We start from the raw sequence: 22,376 nt of genomic DNA on the forward strand, positions 1-22,376 counted from the left end.
ACTCTAGCTTTCGATTTTTCTTCTATTAAGGGAACAGACTTCGGTCTTTATAGTCCCCCAGACTCTAGCCTGATGTTTTCTTCTGTTACATCAATTTGCACTAAGCCAATATGCCCCCTTTTTGGCCATTTGTTTGGGACATAACAAATCAAACTCATATCAGTCGAAAAAGTCGTTATCTAGTAGCGAAACAGTTGTCCGATGCGCCGCCAGCTACCTGCCTGCCTGCACTCATGTTTACAACTGTTGCCACTTCAAATATTTGCCATGTATGCGTAAATGAACGGTTTAAGCAAGCACTCGAACTAGTTGTTTAATCTATGGTCATAATCATTCAGCCCTGGCATACGCACAATTAAATGTAGAGTATTTTTATGCCCTTATCGGGCGAGGTAATATGATTTTGCCAGTAAGGTATATGAATTCCTGTCTTCTCTAATATATATCTTTATCTTAATGGTCGCTGATTCAGTTCAAGGTTCGAACCAGCAAGCTGGTTTAGTCGCTGGTTCAGTTCCAGGTTCGTACCAGCAAGCTGGTTTGAAATTTTCATTCGTTTTCAATGAACAAGCTTCTTAGTTTGGCAAATTATCTAACAGCATTGTAATTGCGACTGTTTTCTGTGCTGCTATTTTAATTCGTTTTTTTTTTCTCAATAATACTTAATAATTGTTGGGCTGTTGGGTAAAAGCATAGCAAGTTCGAAAGTTCCAAGCCACGCCGAGGATAATCCACCAGAATTATGCGTGGCGCCAGATAATAAGCCTCTGGATCTCGTAGCAGCAGGGAGGAACGGATGGACATGGCCTGAAGAATATAAATACTTTCCTAGCTCGGATCTACTTACTTCTGCCTTTGCACAAAACAAAATATATACCCTTTTTAGCCCATGGATTAAGGGTATCCAAATGCCTCGATTGTACACACAGTCCAATAAACACACACACACACGTACTCTCCTAGTTGCTGTGCCAAGTACAATTTTTGGTCTGCGAAAAATTGTTCCCTTTGTCGTTTCGTGGATTCGGTTTTTGGGCTAAGTATTAATGCTTAAATCGCAATCGACGCAAGGATATCTCATAACAAAAAGGTAAATGTCGACACCCCTCGCCACCCTTTACACTCCACGCAAAAAACAACGGCCTGGTGCTACACACACACAGACAAATTTCGGAATTTGTAAACTTGAGTTTTCTTTGGCCGTCTCCCACTCCCGTCTCCCTCCTCGTCTGATCAACTGTCTGGCGCAATCATAACAAGTGTAGCCAGTATGCCCAGAGCCCAGAGCGGAGCCAAGTCGAAGTCAACCTGAGCCGCAGCCCATCTAATTAACTGCCAGACACACGCACTGTCATTGGCGATAAGCAGATGGGAGGAGGTTAACATTGCAGCCTGATGAAGAGAGAGGAGCAAAGCAAGAGATAGAGAGAGGGAGAGAGAGAGAGAGAAGGAGGGCAAACTTGAAGCCCAATTGTCGCGAGTCGACAAAACGCCAAAGGGCTGAGAATTTGCAAGTGAGCCAAGATTAATTACTGTTTACAAGCATTTAAAATGCTGGGAGAGAGAGGCAAAGGAGAGAACGTTAGAGAGAGGGGGGAGGGGGGCTAGAAAGGGGAAGAGAGCGAGCAAATCGCTAAGTGTCTTTATGAAAGAAGATATGCTCTAGGGTCTAGAATTCTTAATAGATATGTCAGGAAATGTATACTAAGAGAGAGAGGCAAAGGAGAAAGAGAGAGCGTTAGAGAGAGAGAGAGAGAGAGAGAGAGGGAGAGAGAGAGAGAGTGAGAGAGAGGGAAGGGGGCTAGAAAGGGGGAGAGAGCTAGCGAATCGCTAAGTGTCTTTATGAAAGAAGATATGCTCTGCTCTAGGGTCTAGTATTTTTTATAAATATGTCAAGAAATGTGTACTAAGAGAGAGAGAGAGAGAGAGCGAGAGACAGAGAGAGAGCGGGAGAGAGAGCGAGCAAGTAGCTACTCGTCCTTATATAAGAAGATGTGCTCTGATCTAGGGTCTAGTACTCTTTATAGATATGTCAGGAAATGTGTAGACTTCTATAGCACACAATTATTTGAAGAGAATCGCTAGAAAAATAAATTTAAGTATAAAACGATAAGGACTATCTATAATTGAATACCCTTGCTGACGACGGCGAAGTCTTCTGCTATGTCTTACACATCGCTCGCAAGAAAACACTCGTTCGTTCTTTATTCAAGTGGTCAAAGAGCTCAAGGATAGCACTCAAAAATCAGGTTCAGTTATAGGCAAAATATATTTGCAACCTTTATATACTCTATATATATATATAAGGTAAAAGCTCTTGTAATCAAAAGAGAAAGCGGCTCTGAAATTGAAAAATTCAATTAGGCCCACACTGGCAAAAAGAAATGCGACACACATCTTACAACTTGTATTTATGCCGTGTAATCTGTGGAGCTGAGCTCTCGGTTTTGGCCAGAACTAAAATTGCAAATGTCTGAGAAGGCGCTTTGATAACTAATGCGCAGTTAAAGGCATTAAGATGTTGAAATAATGCGATGCCATGATGCGAACAGGATGCGGATGCGAATGCGAATGCGAATGCGGATACAAATGCGAATACGAATACGAATACGAATGCGGATGCGGATGAGAATGAAGAGCTCGAAATATATTCACAGTCAGCATATTCTCGGCACGAGTGCGTTTCACTCGAGTGTGTATTATACATGTCTCGTATACTCTGTCCAACCAGTAAAAATGAGTTTATTGCCTATGAACAAAACTTGCAGTTTTGGATATACATATGTATATATGTCTTTTTATGATGCGGCCAAATTGTGAAAATTATTTTATACCCAATTTCGGGGTCTAGAAATTTGGCAGTTCTTCTTTTTAGAAGACCATGCCAAAATTGACAATAAAAAATATATATGATTAAGTTAATTTTGAATAATTGCAAAAATCAATTGAATAACAAAAAAAATTGAACTTAACCTATTCCAAGATTTCTCCGCTTCGATCAGCAGACTTATGCCTTATGAAGCTTAAACTGGTTGCGAATTGCAACGCCTCAAGTGGCAGGCAGCTAGCCTAAGGCTGATCTTTTTAGCGTATCAAGCCAAGATTCACCTAGAAGGTGACCATAACTGATTTATATTTTTATTCAAGGCACAAGCCTTCAAATCGAATCGATTTCAAATGTTTTTCCGGACATTAATTGCAGTCAGGCTCAGTCGCCCGAAGCTTAAACTGGTTGCGAATTGCAATCGCGATTTGGCCAAAGTGTTTATTACACCGTGAACAGAGTATTGCGCAGTCGGTAACAGCCGACTGTAGCGTGCGCCCACTTGCTGTAATTATGATTGAGAATGATGCACTCATACACAAAGATTGTTATGTAGATATGTACAGCCCGACCCCGAACTAACTACGAGGACCACACCACAGCAAAATGTAATGAATGATATTAACAAGTAAAAAAAAAAGAAGACCAACGGCAACGGCAACAACACAAATACACAAATAAAGACTTTCTTGGCAACAATTGCTGTAACACTTACCTAAAAAAGAATAGATGTCCTCAGATGTTGTTGATCTTCCGTCTTCCTGGAGTTCCCGTCTCAGAGATCCTAACGCTTCATATGATATTGAGGTGCAGACAGAAATGTAAACCGCACGAAACACTTTCAGTATTTATTAGACACTAGTTTTTAAATTTTTTTCAATGTTTTTCAATATTTTTCAATGTTTTTTCAATGTTTTTTAAATGTTTTTTCAATGTTTTTTTCAAAGTTTTTTCAATGTTTTTCAAATTGTTTGTTCAAATGTTTCTAGTTTTTCTTTTTCTTTTTCAATTGTTCAATTTTTTATTCGTTTTTTCAAAGTACTTTGGAGTCTTGGAATTCACGACTCAGAAATCGTAAAGCTTGATCTTCGGGCCTAAAGGGAAGTCCCAAAGGACTTCCACTTTTATTTCACACATGTCTTAAACGTTTTTTTTTTAGATTGTTTGCTCAAATTTTTATTCTACTTTTTAGTTACCAATTTTTGTTTTTTAACTTGAAATTTAGCTAGTTTTGAGTTCTGATTCGACTTGAAATTTGATTTTTTTCATTTTTGTGCTTTACTTGATTTAATTTAATTAAATTGAATTTGATTTGATTAGATTGATTTGACTTGTGTTGAGTTTAACGGCTCTGTCTTTCGTTTTTTAGTCAGTTTTGATTAAAGATGCTTTGATATTTCAGCTGAAAAATCGAAAAGAACAATAAGTATTACCAGGAAAAAAATTGAGACACACTTTTGCTCAAGCTCAACAAAAAAAAAAACCAACGATTTTCTTTTAAGAAAACACCTTTAAACACCTCAAAAAAAACCAAAAAAAAAAAACGAAAGTAACAACTTTATCAGCAACATTAGCAGCAGCAGCAGCAACAACTTGAGACACACAAACGGAGCAGCTGCCCAAAAAGTAGACTATGTTGAAAGTTGCGCGCGGGATTTCGCTTCAAAAATCAAGCTTCAAATATTTGTCTTTGCGCCACTTTCAACACACTTGTTGGGCCTTGCGGAGAGTTCCAAAGAGGCGGATTGGTGGGGGGAGGAGCACCAGTCTGCCTTTCTTCTCCATTGGTTGCTTTGTGCCTTGTCTCCTGTTGCTGCTCCTGTTGCTGTTGCTGCTGCTGCTGCTGGGATTGTGAACGAACTGTTTCTGTCTGCGTTCAGCCGCTAACTGAGCCAGCGCTGGGCAAACGGCCGCTATTTAAACGTTGCGAGCTGAGCTTTTTGGTCGTTAACCGTTAGCAGAGAGCTTTGAAAGCTCGCTGCCAGGGTAAAGGCCCGACAGCCTGTCGCTGTGCTGCTGCTGCTGCCAACAAAAAAAAAAAAAACTCTTTTGCAACGAGAGCTCCTGAACCAATGAACGCGACCGCAGGCAAAGCTTCGAATTGCCGATCGCTGTCAATAATCGGCACGAGCTATCGGCACAAAGCAATCGATATATCGGCAGCAATTAAAATAAAGAATTTAGCAATAAAATCGAAACAAAATAATTAAAAATGCATTTCATGCACTAAAAACTCTCTTGAACATAAATTTTTTTCAGGCATAAAACAAATGTAAATTCAAAATTCTTGTAAGGCACAATTTTCCTATAATAAGTACTCTATGCTTTAATCTATTTTAGTTTTGTTTTTTGTTTTTTTGAAATGCTAGTCAAAAATTTTAAGTGCATTAACTGAAGCTGTTTACCCACGCAGTTGCCCGTTAATAAAGCTCTGAAAGCCCTCTACAGTACGCCCTCGCTCAAGTGACGACCAAAAGTTGACATTTTTGCCCAAATACATACATATCATTAAACTAAATTAACCTATTACAAATAGTTTTTTTTTTTTTCGAAATGCAAAAAATTATATATGCAAATAAGCAACTCGTTTTAAAATAACATTTTTAGCTCGGTTGCGTTAAGCGAATGCGTGCTGTATTTATATAAATATAGCAATGTGTGCAACGACTATTCAAAAACAAGAGGGAAGCTCCTAAAAAGCGCGCATGCTCGGCTACACTGCGCAAATTTTCGCTAACACTTTGAATTTAGTTCAGTTGAGTAGAGTAGATTTTAACGTGAAATATGGCCTGCCCGCTTCCCGCTGCCCGCTTCCCTCTGCCCGCTTCCCTCTGCCCGCTTCGCTCTGCCCGGTTCCCTCTGCTCGCTTCGCTCTGCCCGTTTGCCACAGCCTGCTTCCCTTTGCCCGGTTCCCTCTGCCTGCATTCCTCTGCCCGCTTCCCTCTGCCCACTTCCCATTGCCCACTTCGCTCTGCCCGCTTCCCACTACCTGCTTCCCTCTGCCCGCTTCCCTCTGCCAGCTTCCCACTGTACTTAAGTATGTTTTTTAGATAGAAGGAAAAATTGCATATTCATACATACATATATTTATATAGACGGATGTTGGTCCCAGCGGCTGTGCCCAGTCCCAGTCGTCCGCCGACCTAGGAACTGGGACGCCCGCGGCGTCTCAATTAACGCTGGCAACTGTGCGGCAACAAAGGCCGCAGCAGGAACGAGGTCACGGGTCCTGGGTCCAGTTGGATATGGAGCATAATTAGCGAAAGAGATATGTGCTCGTCATGCAACTCGTGCCGGTTCAGTGGCCCTTGACCGTAATCGTCTGCGTCTCAATAGAATAGCACAAATTTGTGTCCAGGAGCCCCGATAAACGGCCCATTTCACAAGCTTTGCCTCAAATCAATTCAGTTGTATTCACTGCGCGATTTAACACAGACTGAGCAATGCGCGCATTTATTTCCATTTCGCTTCATGCTCACGAAATGTCAAGCCGTTCATTCGCCATGCGGCGAATTCGACAGCAACGGTTCTTTGCTTCCAATCAATTCTGTTTTATTGCCTGCGCCAATTTACGTAGCTTGAGCATTGCGCGCATTTATTCATTCATTCGACGTCAACAGCAACAAGTGTAAGACGTTCACAATGCGGCGAATTCGCAGGCAACGGTTCTTCTGCTGCTTGAAAATATTGAACATACATATGGTTGCATGTGTATGTGTGTGTTATATGAAGAGCCTGTAAAATGCATGCATGTAATTATATTAAAACGGCTTGTATAAGATCTTTAAAATTGTAACACAACTGTAATTGTACTTAACATTTCGCTTAAACTGATCCCAAAATAAAACCTTACATTTATTTCACGCTAGTTCCGAACTTTGCTGCTATTTAACTTGCGTCGTTTTCGTTCCAGTCTTGACAATCCACTCAAAATGCGGCGAATTCGCAAGGCAACGATTCTTTCGCTGCGCGAAAATATGCATATGTTTGTGTGCATGTATGTATACGTATATATGTGTATGTGAAGAGCTTGTATTGTAATTGTAGTTAACTTTTATTTCAAGCTAGCCCCAAAATTTTGCCGCTATTAAATTCGGCGCATTTTTTTTATCGTTCCATTTCCGACGTTCCTGTGCTCAACTTGGCTAACTTGCCAGCCCGTTTCCTGTGACAATTCTTTCCTTTTTGTTCATCTTTCGACGCGTTCGGTTCGCAAATTTTGAGCTCCCCAAAAAAAAGTTGAGCAAGAAATTTTATATTGGCGCGTGCTCAGTAAGTTAAAAGTGTTTTTTTTTTTTTTTGGTTTGCTAGATATAAATTAGCGTTGGCAATTTTTATGTTATTTTCTTTATTTAACTTGTATTTGTTCGTCTGCTTGTAGAAGAAAGAATATTGTAATGCGCTCGCAGACAGATTCCTTTAATGGCAGCCATTACGTTTGCTTGTGAAATACATGTATTATTTGTTTTTTTTTTTTTACATTTAAATATGCAAGTGTAGAATTAATAAGTATATTGTGCAGTTGGTAAAGCTAATTTTTTTTTTTTTTTTTTTTTTTTTTGTTTTTTTGACATACATCTAATTGGGTTTTTCCTTTTAAACTATAGCGTAGTTGTAATAAGTGAGCGTGTGTGTGTGCGTGAGCGCGCGCGTGTACGCATGTGTGTGTGCGTGAGCGCGCGTGTGTACGCATGTGTGTGAGCGCGCGCGCGCGTCTATGTGTGTGTGTGTATTGAAATACCTTTGGAAAACAACAAAAAAAAAAAAACAGCGCAAACTTTGTAGTCGACTACGCAATACCCTGCTCACAGAAAAAAAAAAATGAAGATTAAAAAAGTTTGTAAAGTGACTTTCAAACTGTGATTATGAGACAGACACACCAATATGCTCATTTTCCATTTTAAAAGCAGGGTATGCGAACGTGTTGCGCGTAGGTTGTGGCGGGCAATTTGATTGCCAACACCTGACCAACAATTAGAACATGCCATCGGATCGGGCAACTGGTATGAGGACAATGAGAAAGATGACCAGATTGCGCATGACCAGGCGCCAATCGTTGGGCACGGCATAGGGCAACAGGATTCGGGTGAGCCGATGCACCTCATGCGAGGCGCACACAAATATAAACGATGTGATGATCATGTTGAGCGTCGGAAAGCCGGGCAACAGCACCAGGACGCCATGTCGATCGGCGGCGAGCCAAATGTGATACTGGCAGACGAACAGCTCGAGAGAGATGCGTCCGAACCAGGCAAAGAAACTGGAGTATCTGGTGCGCAGAATGCCGGAAATGTTGCGCAACACCACATATCCGATAATCGGTATGAACAGGATATAGGAGTGGATCTCCTCACAGTTCTGGACATTGCGGCAGAGCAACGAGAACGCCGTATAGATGCCCACGCCGAGCAGGGCCAGCAATGTGACCGAAATCGATGTCCGGCGCGAGAACAGATTGCCATGATTGTTGTCATCGAAGACATTGTACTTCTGGGCAATATGGAAGCAGGCCGCATAGATCATGCCAAAGGTGACCGTATACCGGTCGAGTTTCCATTGATACCACCATTCGTGAATGTCATCATCGGTGGTCACGAACAGCGCTTTCCATGGACGCGTCACAAAGATCCGTTCGAAGAAGACCTCGGACATGAAGAGCACCGTTATGACGCCCAGACAGCCAATGCATTTGCATACCAGATAGAGATAGTGTAGAGGATTGGCGTCCACTGAGGCGCTGGTGATGCGCGGCGGCAGCGACAGTACAAAATAGATGACGCACAGCCAGAACGAGAGCAGGGGCACAAAGTAATAAAATTGATACGGCCGGTTCATGCAGAAGCACAGGAGTATGCTCAAGAAATTGAGCCGGAACATGGATTGAAAGAAGCGTACAAACATCGAACCGGAGCCGCCCGTCTGCCAGATGTGGGTGAAGTGCGTGTAGCCGGTTAGAAAAAAATAGCCCGAAATGAGCAGTTTGATGTGCATATGAATGGGCAGAATACGCTGGGCGCCGGTCATATAATAGATGAGCACCACGAGCAGAATCCAGCCGCGCAGCTCGTCCGTCTGCTGCCGATTGAGCACCTTGGTGAAGCGTGACTCCTCCGTAAAGAACAGGCCCAAAGCAAACACATACGCCACGGGTATCCAGAAGCTAAACTCCGAGTAGTATTTGTTCTCCTTCATGAAGAAATTGGTGCGATCGCACAGATAGAAATACGCCATGATGAGGCCCAGCAGGGACAGCGCGACCAGCGGTGTGCCATAGTCCGTGATGAGCACGGCCAGCGCATTGGCCGGATGATGCGAGTGCGACGAGGCGGAGGATGACTGCGACGACTGCTGCTGCTGCTGCTGGAGCGGCACGTAGAGCGTCTGGCCGCGCATGTGGAGCAGCCAGCGGCGCAGACAGATGCCGCCAACGAGCGCAATGCAAACACCAAAGAGAGCATATGCGACAATCTGAAGGCTAGTGTGCGGCTCGGCGCTGCTGCAGCAGGTGCCATCGTTATAGTTCATCTGATCGTTGCAGTACATGTTCCATAGCAGCTGCACCTCGAGTCGTTGGCCGTGCGCGCTCAGCCGATGCCCCTCGATGGCATTGTCCAGCAGCCCATTGGCAATGTGACCGGCCGACTCCCAGACGCTGGCGTCCGTATAGCGGAACACATTGCGCGCCACATTGTTCAGGCGATCGATGTCCTCGTTGAGCACCAGCTTCCAGGCGGGCGGCAGCTTCTCCTCGTCGACACGCTCCGCCAGCTTCCAAAGAACGCGAGATGTTTGCGCCACAAGGCGATGGATGGGCGCCACAAGAAGCGTCAAATTGACGCTATATTGACGCAACAACTCGTCGGTTACGTTGCCGGCGAGCAGCGAGCCATAGGTGAGGCCCATCACATAGACGGAGGACAGTTGCTTCTCCTGCTCCAGCTGGTAGAGGCGATCGATCAGCGCCGGACTGACCTCCATGGCGCCAATATACTGCACAAGTATGTCCAGTTTTTTGTCCTCGAAACGGGCAACATTTGCCCGCGCCGAGGCATTGTTATCGTACTCATCATCCACGTCCACGTCGTCGCCCGTCTCGCTGGCCGATGCCTGCGGCAGCTGCAGCTGCTCCACGAAACGGTCATAGAGAAGCCGCACGCTTCTGTCCCCGATGAAGACGAAGTTGTTCTTGTTGCCAAAGAAGGCCAAATAGCGCAGGCAGCGTCGCGTGTCGCTGCAAATGGAAAGAGCGTGATAACGAATTTCAATTTGGTGACTCAGCGTCGGCCGATAAGGGCAGCCTTTAACCAAGCACAAGTACGCTCGATCGCCAGATACCCTGTGTTCAAAAAAGCCAAAGTGAGTCATGAGTCGAGAGTCACATTTCCAAAGACAATAAATTGCGCAGCAAATCGGTTGCTTTTAGCGCCTCTCATCGCTGAGATAACTAACGATATTTATCGATTTTAGCCAAAGCGGCAGAATTATCGATCAGCGGAAGGTCTATAAACACATAAACTGCAAATTGACAGTACCCTATTCCCGGTTATAATAAAGCTGTAGATATACAAAAAGAACAAATCTGGACTAAAAATCGATATTTATCGATTTCAGCTAAACAGACAGAATTATCGAATAGGAAAATAAACTCCAATATGAGAGTGTCCTGGTTACGGATATAGAGAAACTGTTGTGCTTAATGATTTCATGAATCTGTTAGGGTTGGGTATGTGCCTGTTAGGGTAGGGTATATACCTTATATATCTCCCTTGAAAAAGCCAGCTGTAAATTGCTGTAGGCCAATAGGTCTGTTAAAGCCCCAATTTTAGTGTCTATCGTCTCCGAGATATAAAAATCGATATTTATCGATAAATAGGCAGAATTATCAACAGTTTGGAACATACTTGATCAGCGTAAGCGTCTACAAGAACATCAATTCCAAATTGATAGTACACTATTTCCGGTTATAAAGAAGCCTAACAATTACATGAATCTGTAAGCGGTAGGGTAAATACCTGTAAGAGTAAGGTATATATATAAACCGATAATTATTGATTTCGGAGCCATTTATCGATAATTTGAAACAGACCAATCACATCTTTCAATTTTGGAGTTTTACTTCAGACAGACAAACGACAAACGGACATGTGATGCGAATATACCCCGATTTGTGCATTTTTCAATGGGTACACGCTAGATAAAATTGTGGGGCTGGGCACCCCAGACTCACGTGTAGGAGTACTTGTGCATCATGCAGCCGTAGGGCTGCCATTCGTTGTCGCCCTTGAAGCGGCCCTTCGAGAGCAGCCATTGGCAGGAGTCGCTGCCTGTGAACGAGAGAGAGAGAAAACCAAAAACAAAATGAAATCAAACGGTATGCCAGCGATCGATAGGTCGATAGGCATTTATCGATAACGCACCGTAGTTCCAATTGAGCAGGCCGTGGTAGAGCACAAAGCCGAGCACAAGCAGCAGTGCCACCTTTTTGGCATTTGTCGCATTCAGCTGTTCCATAAACAAATCCGCCCGGGTCGGTATGCGCTGGACACCGTCCTCCGAGGAGCTGCCAATGCAAATGCCGCCCAGCTCGCCAGCGCTGTTGTTGCCAGCAGCAGCAGCAGCGCGCAGCTCGCGCAACTCCATGGTAACCGCGCTCGCGAATCTCAGTCTGGGTGAGTCGTTGGCAGTGAGTGTTAATTTTACCTGCTGGCCGTTTGCATCTTTGGCCCAATTTTTGTGCTGTCCTTCGGTTGCACACGCTTTTCACAGCGCAGTAACTCGGTTTATGCAGCCGTTGATTCGCTTTGCGCTACAGCCGGCCGATAGGCGGCCCATTTGCTATTGCAATTAATCGTTGTGCCGCCACCCCCCACCCAACCAGTCAGCTGTTCGATAACTTCTATCGATATGCAAATTTGTGCCAGTTGCAGCGAAATACACTGTGACGTCACAAGCACCTATTTTTTCATGAACCAGCCAAACATATTCAAACCACGCGCCAACTGAAAAATAAGAGAGCATTGAGCATTCTCAACACTACTTCACTGCCCCAAAGACACTTGCGTACCCTTACATTTGACCTTATTTAAACTGCAAATAGCACACAATATGTATATATACAAATATGTTCCTTTTCAGCTTACACATTTTTCGATTTTAGCACACATCTATTTATTTCAAGTGGCAGCCACACATATTCAAATTGCGCGCCAACTGCAAACAGACAGAGCATTAAGCATTCTCAACACTACCTTACTACTTGTGTGTAACCTTCCACTCGATTCATGCGGCGAATTCATTTTGCCGGCAGTCTGCATTTGTAAACGAGATGAGGAAACGCTAACAATTTCGTTAATTGCGTTCCATTTACAGAGAGCAAAATGCACGATTTGCGCGCCTTAAACAACTGCGAGGTGTTCAAACAAATACGCGTCGAGCTGGTCGATTTCCATACAAAAACAAAGCGTCTGAACAGCTTCATTTATTTTAGCGGTAAGCGTTGCGTCTCCTCAAAATTACAGTTAAATTACATTTTTTTTCCCGCAGGCAACGAGGAGAACATACGAAATGTGGCGAAACGCGTGCTGCACGTGCTGCTGGAGCACGGCCTTGTCGAGCAGCAGCCGCAGCCCCCGCAGCTGGTCAAACCAAATCCCAGCGCCGATCTCGACCAGCTGCGCGGCACGCTCATGTATCTGATCCTGAACAGCGTGGTGGGCAAGAGCCAGAAGGAGGAGCAGGAGCTGGCACACTGGAATCCGCAGTGTGTGCACCTGTTGAAACAATTTCCGGAGCCGCTGCCCCAGCTGCTCACCGTGAGCGTATTGCTGCTCTGCGGCCTGGAGCAGATGCTGCTCGAGTTCTTGGCCTGCGGTCCGCATTGGCTGACCACGCAGTACTTTGATTGCCTCAACAATCTGCTGGGCCACTTGGTGCCCGGCAAGCGGGAGACGCTGCCGCTCATCGGCGGCGCCCTGTCCGCCGTGACCAAGGCCATTTGCTACCAGGCGCAGCCCAATCTCAGCCTGGTGGACAATGCGCTGCGGCTGCTGCAGCGACATTTGCTGAACAGCGAAGAGCGCCTGCGCTCGCTGAGCTCCAAGAAGCGCCAGCGCTATCTGGGCGAGGCCATGTGCCAGCTGCTCGACGTTCTGCTGGAGATATTGGCTGCACTGCAGCAGCCGCCGGAGCTGCCGGCCTACTTTCTGGTCTATGCGCTGCACTCGCCCACATCGCAGGAGCCGCCGCCGTCGTCGTCGGAGCAGCTGTCTTCGGTGTCGCCGCAGCTGCGCGAATTTGGAGGCAAGGTGATGGACACGCTGCAGCTGCTGCTGCATCACATAAGCGTGGACACGTACATGGCCTGGCAGGAGATGTCCTCCAGCCAGCTGCTTTTCCACCTCCAGGCGCACGTCGGCAACAAGTGCCAGGCGCTGACCCAGATGCTGGCCAAAGATGAGACCCTCCAGACGCACACGCTCCGCGCGCAGCTGGCCAATTTCGAGGACGGCGCCCAGACGTTCGAGCAGCGCCTGGACACGCTCACTCTGGGCGAGCTGCTCGGCCTGCTCGATGGCGAAATGGGCGTCGTGCCCGACGATCAGCTGCTGGCCGCGCTCAAGGAACTGCTGCGCCGTCCCATTTGCTTTGGCAACGAGGAGTGCGTCGAGACGCTAGCTGGGCACATCCAGCTGCTCGGCGCGGCGCATGCGGAGCTCATGCTGGAGCATTTGGGCCAGGTGCTGACCCTTCACGATGACGACGAGGACAACGACGACGTCGACGACTGCGATCCGAATGCACCTTACAGCGAGCTGCTGCAAAGCGTCCTGCTGCCCATCTATCAGACGCGCTGCAGCAGCCAGGAGAAGCTGCAGCTGCTCCACAAACGCGACCAGCTGCAGCTGCTCAGCCGCTTCACGTTCACGCGCGACAATCATAATTCGCGTCGCATCTATTTCTTCAACCAGCTGGGCTGCTCCATCGAGCGCTTTCCGCTCGATCAGTTTCTGGATCTGTGCTACGAGGAGCCGGCGCAGACCTGGCTGGGTCTTGCCCAGCTGGCCATGACCCATCGACGCTACGCCACACTCTACTGGCACATCGCCGCCAGCTGCTCGCCCCATGCCCGGCATCATGTGGGCTACACCGTACGCTGCCTGCTCCTGGACGAGCGTCTGCTCTCGCTGCCCAGCTCTGGGGACTTGCTTGTGCGGCTCTATGAGCAGCCGGTTCTATTAAATGGCATGCGCTATCGCCAGGTTATCAAGTGCCGGCGACAGCGTCTCAGCCACGTCCTGCGCCCCCGCCCCCGCCGGCTGCGCGAACTGGCGCTTAATCTCAGTGTGGACGCGCTGCCATACAGCGGCCGGCAGCTGCACGCCGGCCAGGACAACTATCTGTCCGCCTGCGCCGCCGGCCTCGCCCGTTTCACCGAAACACGCAACTACACAGCTCTCGAGCGGCTGCTGAAGACGCTGCTCAGTTTGGAGGCTGTGGAGCAGCGCATCGTGCGCTGCAGCCACAAATCGTACAAGGAGCAGCGACGTCGTCTCGCCGAGGCGTCAGAGCACAGAATGCAGCTGGCGCGGCACAAGCTGCAGCTGGCCAGAGGCTATGTGCGCCTGCACGGCCAGCTCAGCTCGTGGCGCATCAGCAACTGGCCGCTGGCCTCGCAGATCGTGCTCGTCATGGATCAGCTGCGCGGCACGCTCGAGAACTTTGAGCTGGCACGCATCGCGTTGCTCGATCTGGTCGTCGAATACCACGTCAACAACATGGCGCGATCCGTGCTCGTGTCGCCAGGTGAGGGCCGCACCATGAATCGCCAGATATGATAAATGTATAATTCTGTGATACTTGCAGAGATGCGTGGCCGGATGGCGGGCCTGATCGGATCCGGGCTGCAACATGCGCAGCTGTGGAAGGGCGAGCAGCTGGTCGCGCTGTTGGAGGATCCCGACAAGAAACGCGAGACCAGCGAGTACACAAGGGTAAAGGATAAACAATTATTTGTTAAATCACATTTGTGTATTCAATATTCCAATTTCAGTTACTGCGTCAGGCCTCAACGCTGGAGGCCGTCAATCTGCTGAGCGGTGCCATCCGCCATAAGTTGGACGGCGCCGTCATGCACAGCCTGGCCGAGCAGGTGAACCGGCTGAACTCGCCGAATGCCCAGCATGCCTACGGATTCCTCTTCAAGTGCTATATGCTCGCGTTTAACCAGGAGCTCATTGGCGGCGCCGTTGCCAGCGACTATCCGCGTCTGATCGAGCATATATTGCGTACGCCCAAGCTGCGCATGCCCGAGAATCTATTGGCGGCCGTTGGCAATCTGAAGATCCTGCTCGGCCCGGCTGGCATTGTGGGCAAGACGAGCATCCTGCAGTATGTGAGTCAGAGTCTTGCGATGTCGGCGGAAAATTAGATGGCCAGCATTAAGTATTACATATTGAATATGTACAACAAAGTGAATAAGAAATATATACATATAAACAATTACATCTATTTAAATAAATGTGTTTGTTCTGTTGGCTAGTTTCTGGGCGTTTGAATCGTTTAAATCTGGCGGCTTGAATTCGCCGCTGCGCTGCAGCGCGTGCACTGCCACCTGGTTGGACGCAGCGTTGCATCGCGTACAGTGTCGTCGCAGCGTTGCCGCATTTTGCTGATCTGGCAACTCTAAATGCCGGCTGGTCTGGTACGCTATGGTTGACGCATGCGTCTGACGTACATATGTATGACGGCGGTGACTGAATTTTTTTTTTTGCATACGAAAAATTCGCTGCTAAAAGTACGAACCTAAAGTGCGTGTAATTAACGTAAGTCAGTTTGAAAGCGAAACGTATTAATCCAATTGCACATTGGCGGCTCGAGTAAATTGCAAACAACACGTTGATCGTCAGTTTTTGCACGCAATAACCTCGTGTATTTAATTTTTTTGCGCATACATTTACCGATATTTTGGTGGCTACACAGACATAAGGCACAGCAGACACACAACCATAGCGACAACGCAACGCAACGCAACGACGACGACGACGACAAGAACGAGCGACGACGACGACGACGGCGACGACGTGAAGCGCAGTGAAGAAGAAAAAAAAAACAAGCGAAATCGAAAGCAAAATTTGTCGAGTCGCGTCAAAAATCTTGAAAGTGTGTGCTAAGCTGAAAGAATTCGAAACAAAAGTAGTTCGAAACTCCAAAATAGAATAGCGCAAAACACACACAGAACGTAAGTCAAGAAAAAGGTAACAAATAAATAATTGCAATAGCCACAATTGTTCCCATTGTTCTCAATTATTCCCCAGGCATAAGAAGAAGCATTAACAGCAGCGCAGCATCGTTGCAAATTACAGCCAAGAGGACGACAGGAATCGGCAGTGACGTATACAATTAATACTACTATCAGCAGCAGCAGCGGCAGCAGCAGCAGCAGCACAACAACCACATCAAAATGAATAAAGCACCACAATTTGAAGTTCCGCTGACCATTGAGCCAGAGCATGAGTTGCGCTTTATTGGTAAGTCTATGTATGTTTGTTTGCGTGTGTGTGCGTGTGTGGTGTGTGTGTGTTGGTGTGAATTTGAATTAAAAAAAGAAGAAGCAGGCAATGTGTAGAGCTGCATTCGCTCTTGCATTTGTTTTGTTTTGGACTTGACATCATGGGCCATCCAAAAAGAAGGTCACTTCTGCCTCTGTGTGTGGCGGCATATCGATCACTTTTATCCAGCAATGGGCAAGTGAATGCGTATTGTAAACATTGCTACAAAGTGCTGCTGTCGGCGACCGCCGACCAAACTGCAAAGTTCACACATACACACACACACATACACGTACACATGCAGACTACTGGCGCAGGGCCGCTTCTTCTCGTTTCTCTTTTGCTCTCTATTCACTTTGCGTTATTTTTTTTACGTTTGGCCACAGCTTATCAATAATTTTGTTGTTTTAGCTTTTTTTTTTTTTTTTTTTTTTTTGACATATTTTGAGGGTACGTGTGTGCGGCTGTTTTGGCATGTTGCTGCCACCAGCGCTGCGACCGCGAGCAGCGCCAGCAACTGGCGTCGTTTCATTTGGAAATGCCGCCGCTCTACGTTTTCGCCCTCTCTCTCTCTACATTTTGCGCGCGCTCTCTCCCTGTGCCTTGAGTTTTTGTGAAAAACCTTTGCCGCACGCTGTCTTGGTCGCTCGCCTTTTGGCCAACATGTTATTTTTATACTCAACAGCTTTTCATGAGCCATTTTTCCTTTTATTTTTTGAATTTTGGCCAAATAACAACAACAATGCATATGACAACACACTTTGATATCTAGTGCGCACAGTGGAACCCATTCACAATAGCCAAGAGCCACCACACCACACACAAAATACTGTAAACAGGTGACATTTTATCAATTTATGCCCACTGTATACATGTGCGTGTGAGCATGTGTTGGTATTAGGCACACACACATACATACATATACATGTCGCCTGTCGCCTGTCGCTTACCATTTCCCCAACGATCGGTGACAGAATGTCCACACGCACACACACACGCACGCACACACACGCACACACAACTGTACGTATGTATTGGGCGTCTTATTGAATGAGTTTTCCTTCGAAATAAAACAAAATCAAAGCACCAAAGTTTCTTGCATGTGTGTGTGTGTGTGTGTGTGTGTGTGTGGTGTTTGCTTTTAATTCAATTAATTTGACATGAAAAACCAAAACCAAATTATCACTTGGCACGCACCGACGCCTAAATACCCTACAAAAATGATCGGGTTCTCGCTGCAGACAATTTCGCTGACATGTCAGGCCCTCAGCTGACAATCTCAGTGACAAGTCATCGAGAGTGTCTTGCCTCTTCGTATATACCTTAACTATATATACTATAACCTTAATGTGGACTATCTTTCATGCTTGAATAGCACATAAAAACTAACTAAAGCACAACTTTTCCAATTCAAAAAGATGCGTCATGCAAGACAACCTTCGGGACAGGTCATCAAGCGCGTCTTGCGTATTCTTATGTCTCATAGCCAATGTACCCGGAATCGGAATCGGAATTTAGGCAAAAAAAGTGACGCAATCTTGAAGTGCTCTAGAAAACATGTATCTCGGGAATTGGCGCAGCTTGACAGACACGAAACAAAGTTCAAATGCCATTTGTATGCGTATTATATATACATTTATTTGCAGGTCCATTCAATAGACCCGTGGTGACAATCATGACCCTGAAAAACAACTCGGCCATGACGCTGGTCTTCAAGATCAAGACCACGGCACCGAAGCGCTATTGCGTACGTCCAAATATTGGCAAGATTGCGCCCTATCGCTCGACGCAGGTGGAAAGTGAGTGAAAAGCTGCGAACAAAAATATAAATGAAATTCTGATTAATTGTATTCGCTTACCTTTGCAGTTTGCCTGCAGCCGTTCATGTACGATCAGCAGGAAAAGAACAAGCACAAGTTTATGGTGCAGAGCGTCCTAGCACCGCAGGATGCCGATTTGACTGATCTAAATAAGTTGGTAAGCACATTTCCCCGCTGCCTGATTTTCTAATTAAGAGATAATAATTGTTTTTTTGTTTTTGCAGTGGCGGGAACTGGAGCCGGATCAGCTAATGGACGCCAAGCTAAAGTGCGTATTTGAAATGCCGCCCGCCGAGGCGAACGCCGAGAACAGCAGCGCCGGCGGCGGCAATGCCAGCGCCGGCGGCAGCTCGGGCACCAATCCGCCCACCTCACTCAGCACAGGCGAGACGCTCAAGAGCGATGCGCCGGCAATGTCCGCCGTGGTCCAGGTGCGTTTCCCCCTATATATTGCCATATTTTCCAACTATATATTGTAAATTGCAGTCGTCAAATCTGTCCGATGCTACAGAGCATGCCGAAGCCCTGGCCGAGCTTAAGGAGCTACGCGACCTCAACTGCGAACTGCGAAGAGAGATTCTAAATTTGAAGGTAAAACCAAATTGTTCAACTATTTTATATCTGTATGAAATGCTACATTAGTTCATGTCCGAGAAGTTCAATCAAACATTTTCAAGTCGTGAACCAGATCGGTTCTTATGAACGTTGCATTCCACTGTTATTCAGTAGTTCATGAACTATTCGATTGGTTCATATAAATTCGCTCAAAGATCTTTGAAAATTATATTGAAACCGATCGAAGGGTAAACAAAAAACTTTCAACCGTTTTCCGCCAATTTTCCACTGTTGCGTGTGGAATTTCCCAAACACGTAGTCATTAGGCTCTTATTCAGAACTTTGAAAATAAGTTTAAAGCTTTAAAAATCTTTAAATCGCATTTTTCACCGAGAAAGCTTGTATTCTTGGAAAAATGTGAAACACGCCTCAAATGAATTTTCGTATAGATCCTTGGAAATGAATTTGATTCCCATTTTCGCCAAGGAGGAATGCATTTTTCGAGAAGTGTGAAACACGCCTCAAATGAATTTGAACAAATATTTTTGAAAATGGGTTCAGGGCCGATCGGATGGTAAACAACAAAATATTTTACAAACGATTTCCGCACGTGCGTGTGGAATTTCCCAAATTCGAATTACTTTATTAAAATATGGAATTTAGAAAAAAATAAATGTCTTATTAAGTCAATCAACTGCAACTGAATAGATTAAAAATGAATTATGAGCATCGTTCATGAACCAAATAGTAAAGAAAATGTTTTGTTCATTATCGAGCGATATTAGTTCGCTAATCGTTGAATAAGTTCAATAGATTATTTAAAGACCCAGTTCAATTGAACTTAGTATAAAAACTAATGAATATAGATTAATTTAAGAACCAGTTCAAATGCAAACTAATGAATATGTTTAATACATTGTTTGATGAACCAGTTCAATTGAACTTAGTATACAAACCATAAATAAGTTCAATAGATTATTTAAAGAACCAGTTCAATTGAACCTAGTATAAAAACTAATGAAAATATATTAATTTAAGAACCAGTTCAAATACAAACTAATGAATATATGTTCAATACATTGTTTGATGAACCAGTTCAATTGAACTTAGTATACATACCATAAATAAGTTCAATAGATTATTTGAAGAATCAGTTCAATTGAACTTAGTATAAAAACTAATGAAAATAGATTAATTTAAGAACCAGTTCAATTGAACTTAGTATAAAGACTAATGAAAATAGATTAATTTAAGAACCAGTTCATTTGAACTATACAAACTAATATCTGTATTTTTTTATCAATCTTTTTTTCCATATCAAGGATCAAATTACACGCTATCGGAGCTCTCCGGCCAACAAGCACATCAACGAGCCGTACGCTCCGGTTCTGGCTGAAAAACAGATTCCGGTCTTTTTTATAGCAATTGCAATTGCTGCGGCCATTTTGGGTCTGTTGCTGGGCAAGTTTTTGCTCTGAATGCCATAAATACAACAACAACAACAACAACAACAACATCAGCAGCAACAACAACAAATAGCAACAACAACGAACACAGCAGCAACAACAACAACAACAACAACAATTAAAACAGCAGCCACAAAATCCATTTGCTGTGTGGCAAATTCCATAAAAGTTAAACAATTGTTTAAATATTTGCTCACTTGAAATTAATAATCATTTCTGTTATACTAAACAACAAGAAGAACATTGTCAAAATTTGAATTCAATTGAGCAAAATTCGTAATTTGTTTAGGCCATCGAAACTGTCAAAATTATGTACACCCACACACACACACACATATATATATACACACACGTAAAGGACACATGTTTAGATAATGTAATTGTTAAAGTAAAAACAAAAATAACCGTAAGCAAAACTGCAACTTGCAACAAAAAGTAATCGGCAATAGCAATATACTAAAACAGTGCCGGAGAAAGAGAAAGAGAGAGAGAGAGAGAGAGAGAGAGACGGGTAGAGACGTTAGTCTCTCTTGCTCTCTCCCTTCTCTTCGTACAGCCAGCAGCCAGTCAATCATTTGCATGCGTACAGCGTGCTCCCTCTTGTCTCTCTCTCTCTCGCCTTCTTATTGTTACATACTCTCTCTCACACACTCTCTCTCCCTCTCTCTCTCTCTCTCGCTATTGCTCCATTAAGTTGAATGCGGCGTTGCGCGTGCGTTGTTGCATTTGCTGCTTACACAATTTTTACCGCATAACCTGCACACACACACACATGATCCATATATTTATATGCACACACACACACACATACGACACACGCACGCAAGCACCCCACTTATATAAATGGTTTTTGTTGTTTTGTGAGAAGAAGAAGAAGAAGAAGAAAGAACTCCACACGCGCTGACCGCGAGGAGAATTGTTTCAGCATGCTGGGAAAAAGTTATATATTTAAAAAATTATTTTATTGTTTTATTGCACTTGCATTTACTTTTAATTCATTTTGGATTTGCTACGGTTCATTTGCCAAGTATAAACATACATATACATAAAACAAAACACATTAACTGTAAACAAACATAATAAATGTCAAAGAAAAACTTAAACTTAAAAAAAAAACAAACAAACAACATGCATATTATGAATTTATATAAATGTGTATGTATTTGTGTTGTTGCAAATTCCTAAACAAAAGCAGAACTATGCAGAAATCAGTTCAGTTTACAAAAAAAAAAAAAAAAAAAAAACAAAACAAAAGCAAAAAAATAAAAAATACATTTAAAAAAAGAAAATACACTGCAAAACTTTCTATTCGCTGACAAATGCATGTGGAAAGTGTGCGTAAAATAGAACAAATATGCATATAAAGAGAATTCAATCAATTTTTATAAACATTATTGACAAAACTGTTGAAAAAAAATTAAAAAAAAAAAAAATAAATAAAAGTAAAGAACAAATAAACACACATAATACACATTGTTAATGCAGTTTATGGGTTTAGCATATTTCTATTTAAAATGTAAATTAATTTTTTGTTTTTTTCTCCAAAATGAACTCCTTTTTTTTTTTTTTTTGTTTTTTAATATATATATATATATATACATATGCAAAACATCTATATTTGTATTATCTAAAACATGTACTATATAAAACAAGCAGACATTTTCTGTTGAAGTGATTCAACAAAAAGGTGGAAAATTCAGCTTCGACTAATTTTGTTTCACATTTTGCAAAGCATTGAAAAGGGTATATAGATATTTATATAAATATATATAAATAAATATATATTAATATATACATTTATGAATGCTGTATTTTCATAGACATGATTTCGTATTAAATGTTTAACCTAGAAATACAGTCAACAAAAATAAAAAATAAAAAATAAAACAAAATGCAAATTAACGCATATAAGCAAAAATCATACGCAAATGTACTTGATGTCAGCTGTAGCAAAAAATAAACAACAAAAAAATTAAATAATAAAAATGAAATGAAATGAGAAACAAATTCAATTCAACAAATGTTTAGCTGCAAAATTCCAAATGCTAGAAGGAAATGAGAGTTTGCAAAAAGCCCAAAAAGGAAATTGAATGAAATAACAAAATCGAATATTTACAGCATGAATCTTAAAAGCTAAGTGTTTTTTTCTCAAAGGAAAATAAAA

The 22,376-nt window shown here is 43.9% G+C and overlaps 3 protein-coding genes across 6 annotated transcripts in view; 1 reads left to right on the top strand and 2 right to left on the bottom strand.

The window, feature by feature from the left end:
* LOC115768435 overlaps positions 1–3,703 on the bottom strand; it is a 67,053-nt gene extending 63,350 nt beyond the window's left edge. The window contains exon 1 of the mRNA XM_030712993.1: positions 3,540–3,703. The gene's annotated coding sequence lies outside the window, so the exon portion shown is untranslated. The remainder of the gene's footprint in view (positions 1–3,539) is intronic.
* Positions 3,704–6,910: 3,207 nt separating this feature from the next.
* Positions 6,911–21,456, top strand: LOC115768459 (vesicle-associated membrane protein-associated protein B-like). 4 transcript variants are annotated; one of them, XM_030713029.1, is made up of 7 exons: positions 6,911–7,096; positions 12,194–12,313; positions 12,368–14,626; positions 14,687–14,814; positions 14,874–15,645; positions 15,803–16,061; positions 16,138–16,279. In XM_030713029.1, the coding sequence occupies exons 2-5, from the start codon at positions 12,202–12,204 to the stop codon at positions 15,249–15,251; spliced, it is 2,877 nt and encodes a 958-aa protein (XP_030568889.1). In that variant the 5' UTR covers positions 6,911–7,096; positions 12,194–12,201; the 3' UTR covers positions 15,252–15,645; positions 15,803–16,061; positions 16,138–16,279. The 4 variants fall into 4 exon arrangements, with proteins under 4 accessions (XP_030568889.1, XP_030568888.1, XP_030568887.1 ...); XM_030713030.1 differs by lacking the exons at positions 6,911–7,096; positions 12,194–12,313; positions 12,368–14,626; positions 14,687–14,814 and adding exons at positions 18,018–18,170; positions 18,239–18,348; positions 18,416–18,622; positions 18,678–18,782; positions 20,069–21,456 and having other exon boundaries at positions 15,345–16,061; positions 16,138–16,350; XM_030713028.1 differs by having other exon boundaries at positions 14,874–16,077.
* Positions 7,557–11,629, bottom strand: LOC115768460 (N-acetylneuraminate 9-O-acetyltransferase). Its single transcript, XM_030713031.1, has 3 exons — positions 11,242–11,629; positions 11,052–11,148; positions 7,557–10,055 (listed from the first exon to the last, which is right to left on the bottom strand). Exons 1-3 carry the CDS (start codon positions 11,462–11,464, stop codon positions 7,799–7,801), a joined length of 2,577 nt encoding a protein of 858 aa, XP_030568891.1. The 5' UTR covers positions 11,465–11,629; the 3' UTR covers positions 7,557–7,798.
* Positions 21,457–22,376: the final 920 nt, after the last annotated feature.

Source organism: Drosophila novamexicana, unplaced genomic scaffold (genome assembly GCF_003285875.2).
Source record: "Drosophila novamexicana strain 15010-1031.04,08,12 unplaced genomic scaffold, DnovRS2.1 tig00001783-arrow-arrow-pilon, whole genome shotgun sequence".
Classification (NCBI taxonomy): domain Eukaryota; kingdom Metazoa; phylum Arthropoda; class Insecta; order Diptera; family Drosophilidae; genus Drosophila; species Drosophila novamexicana.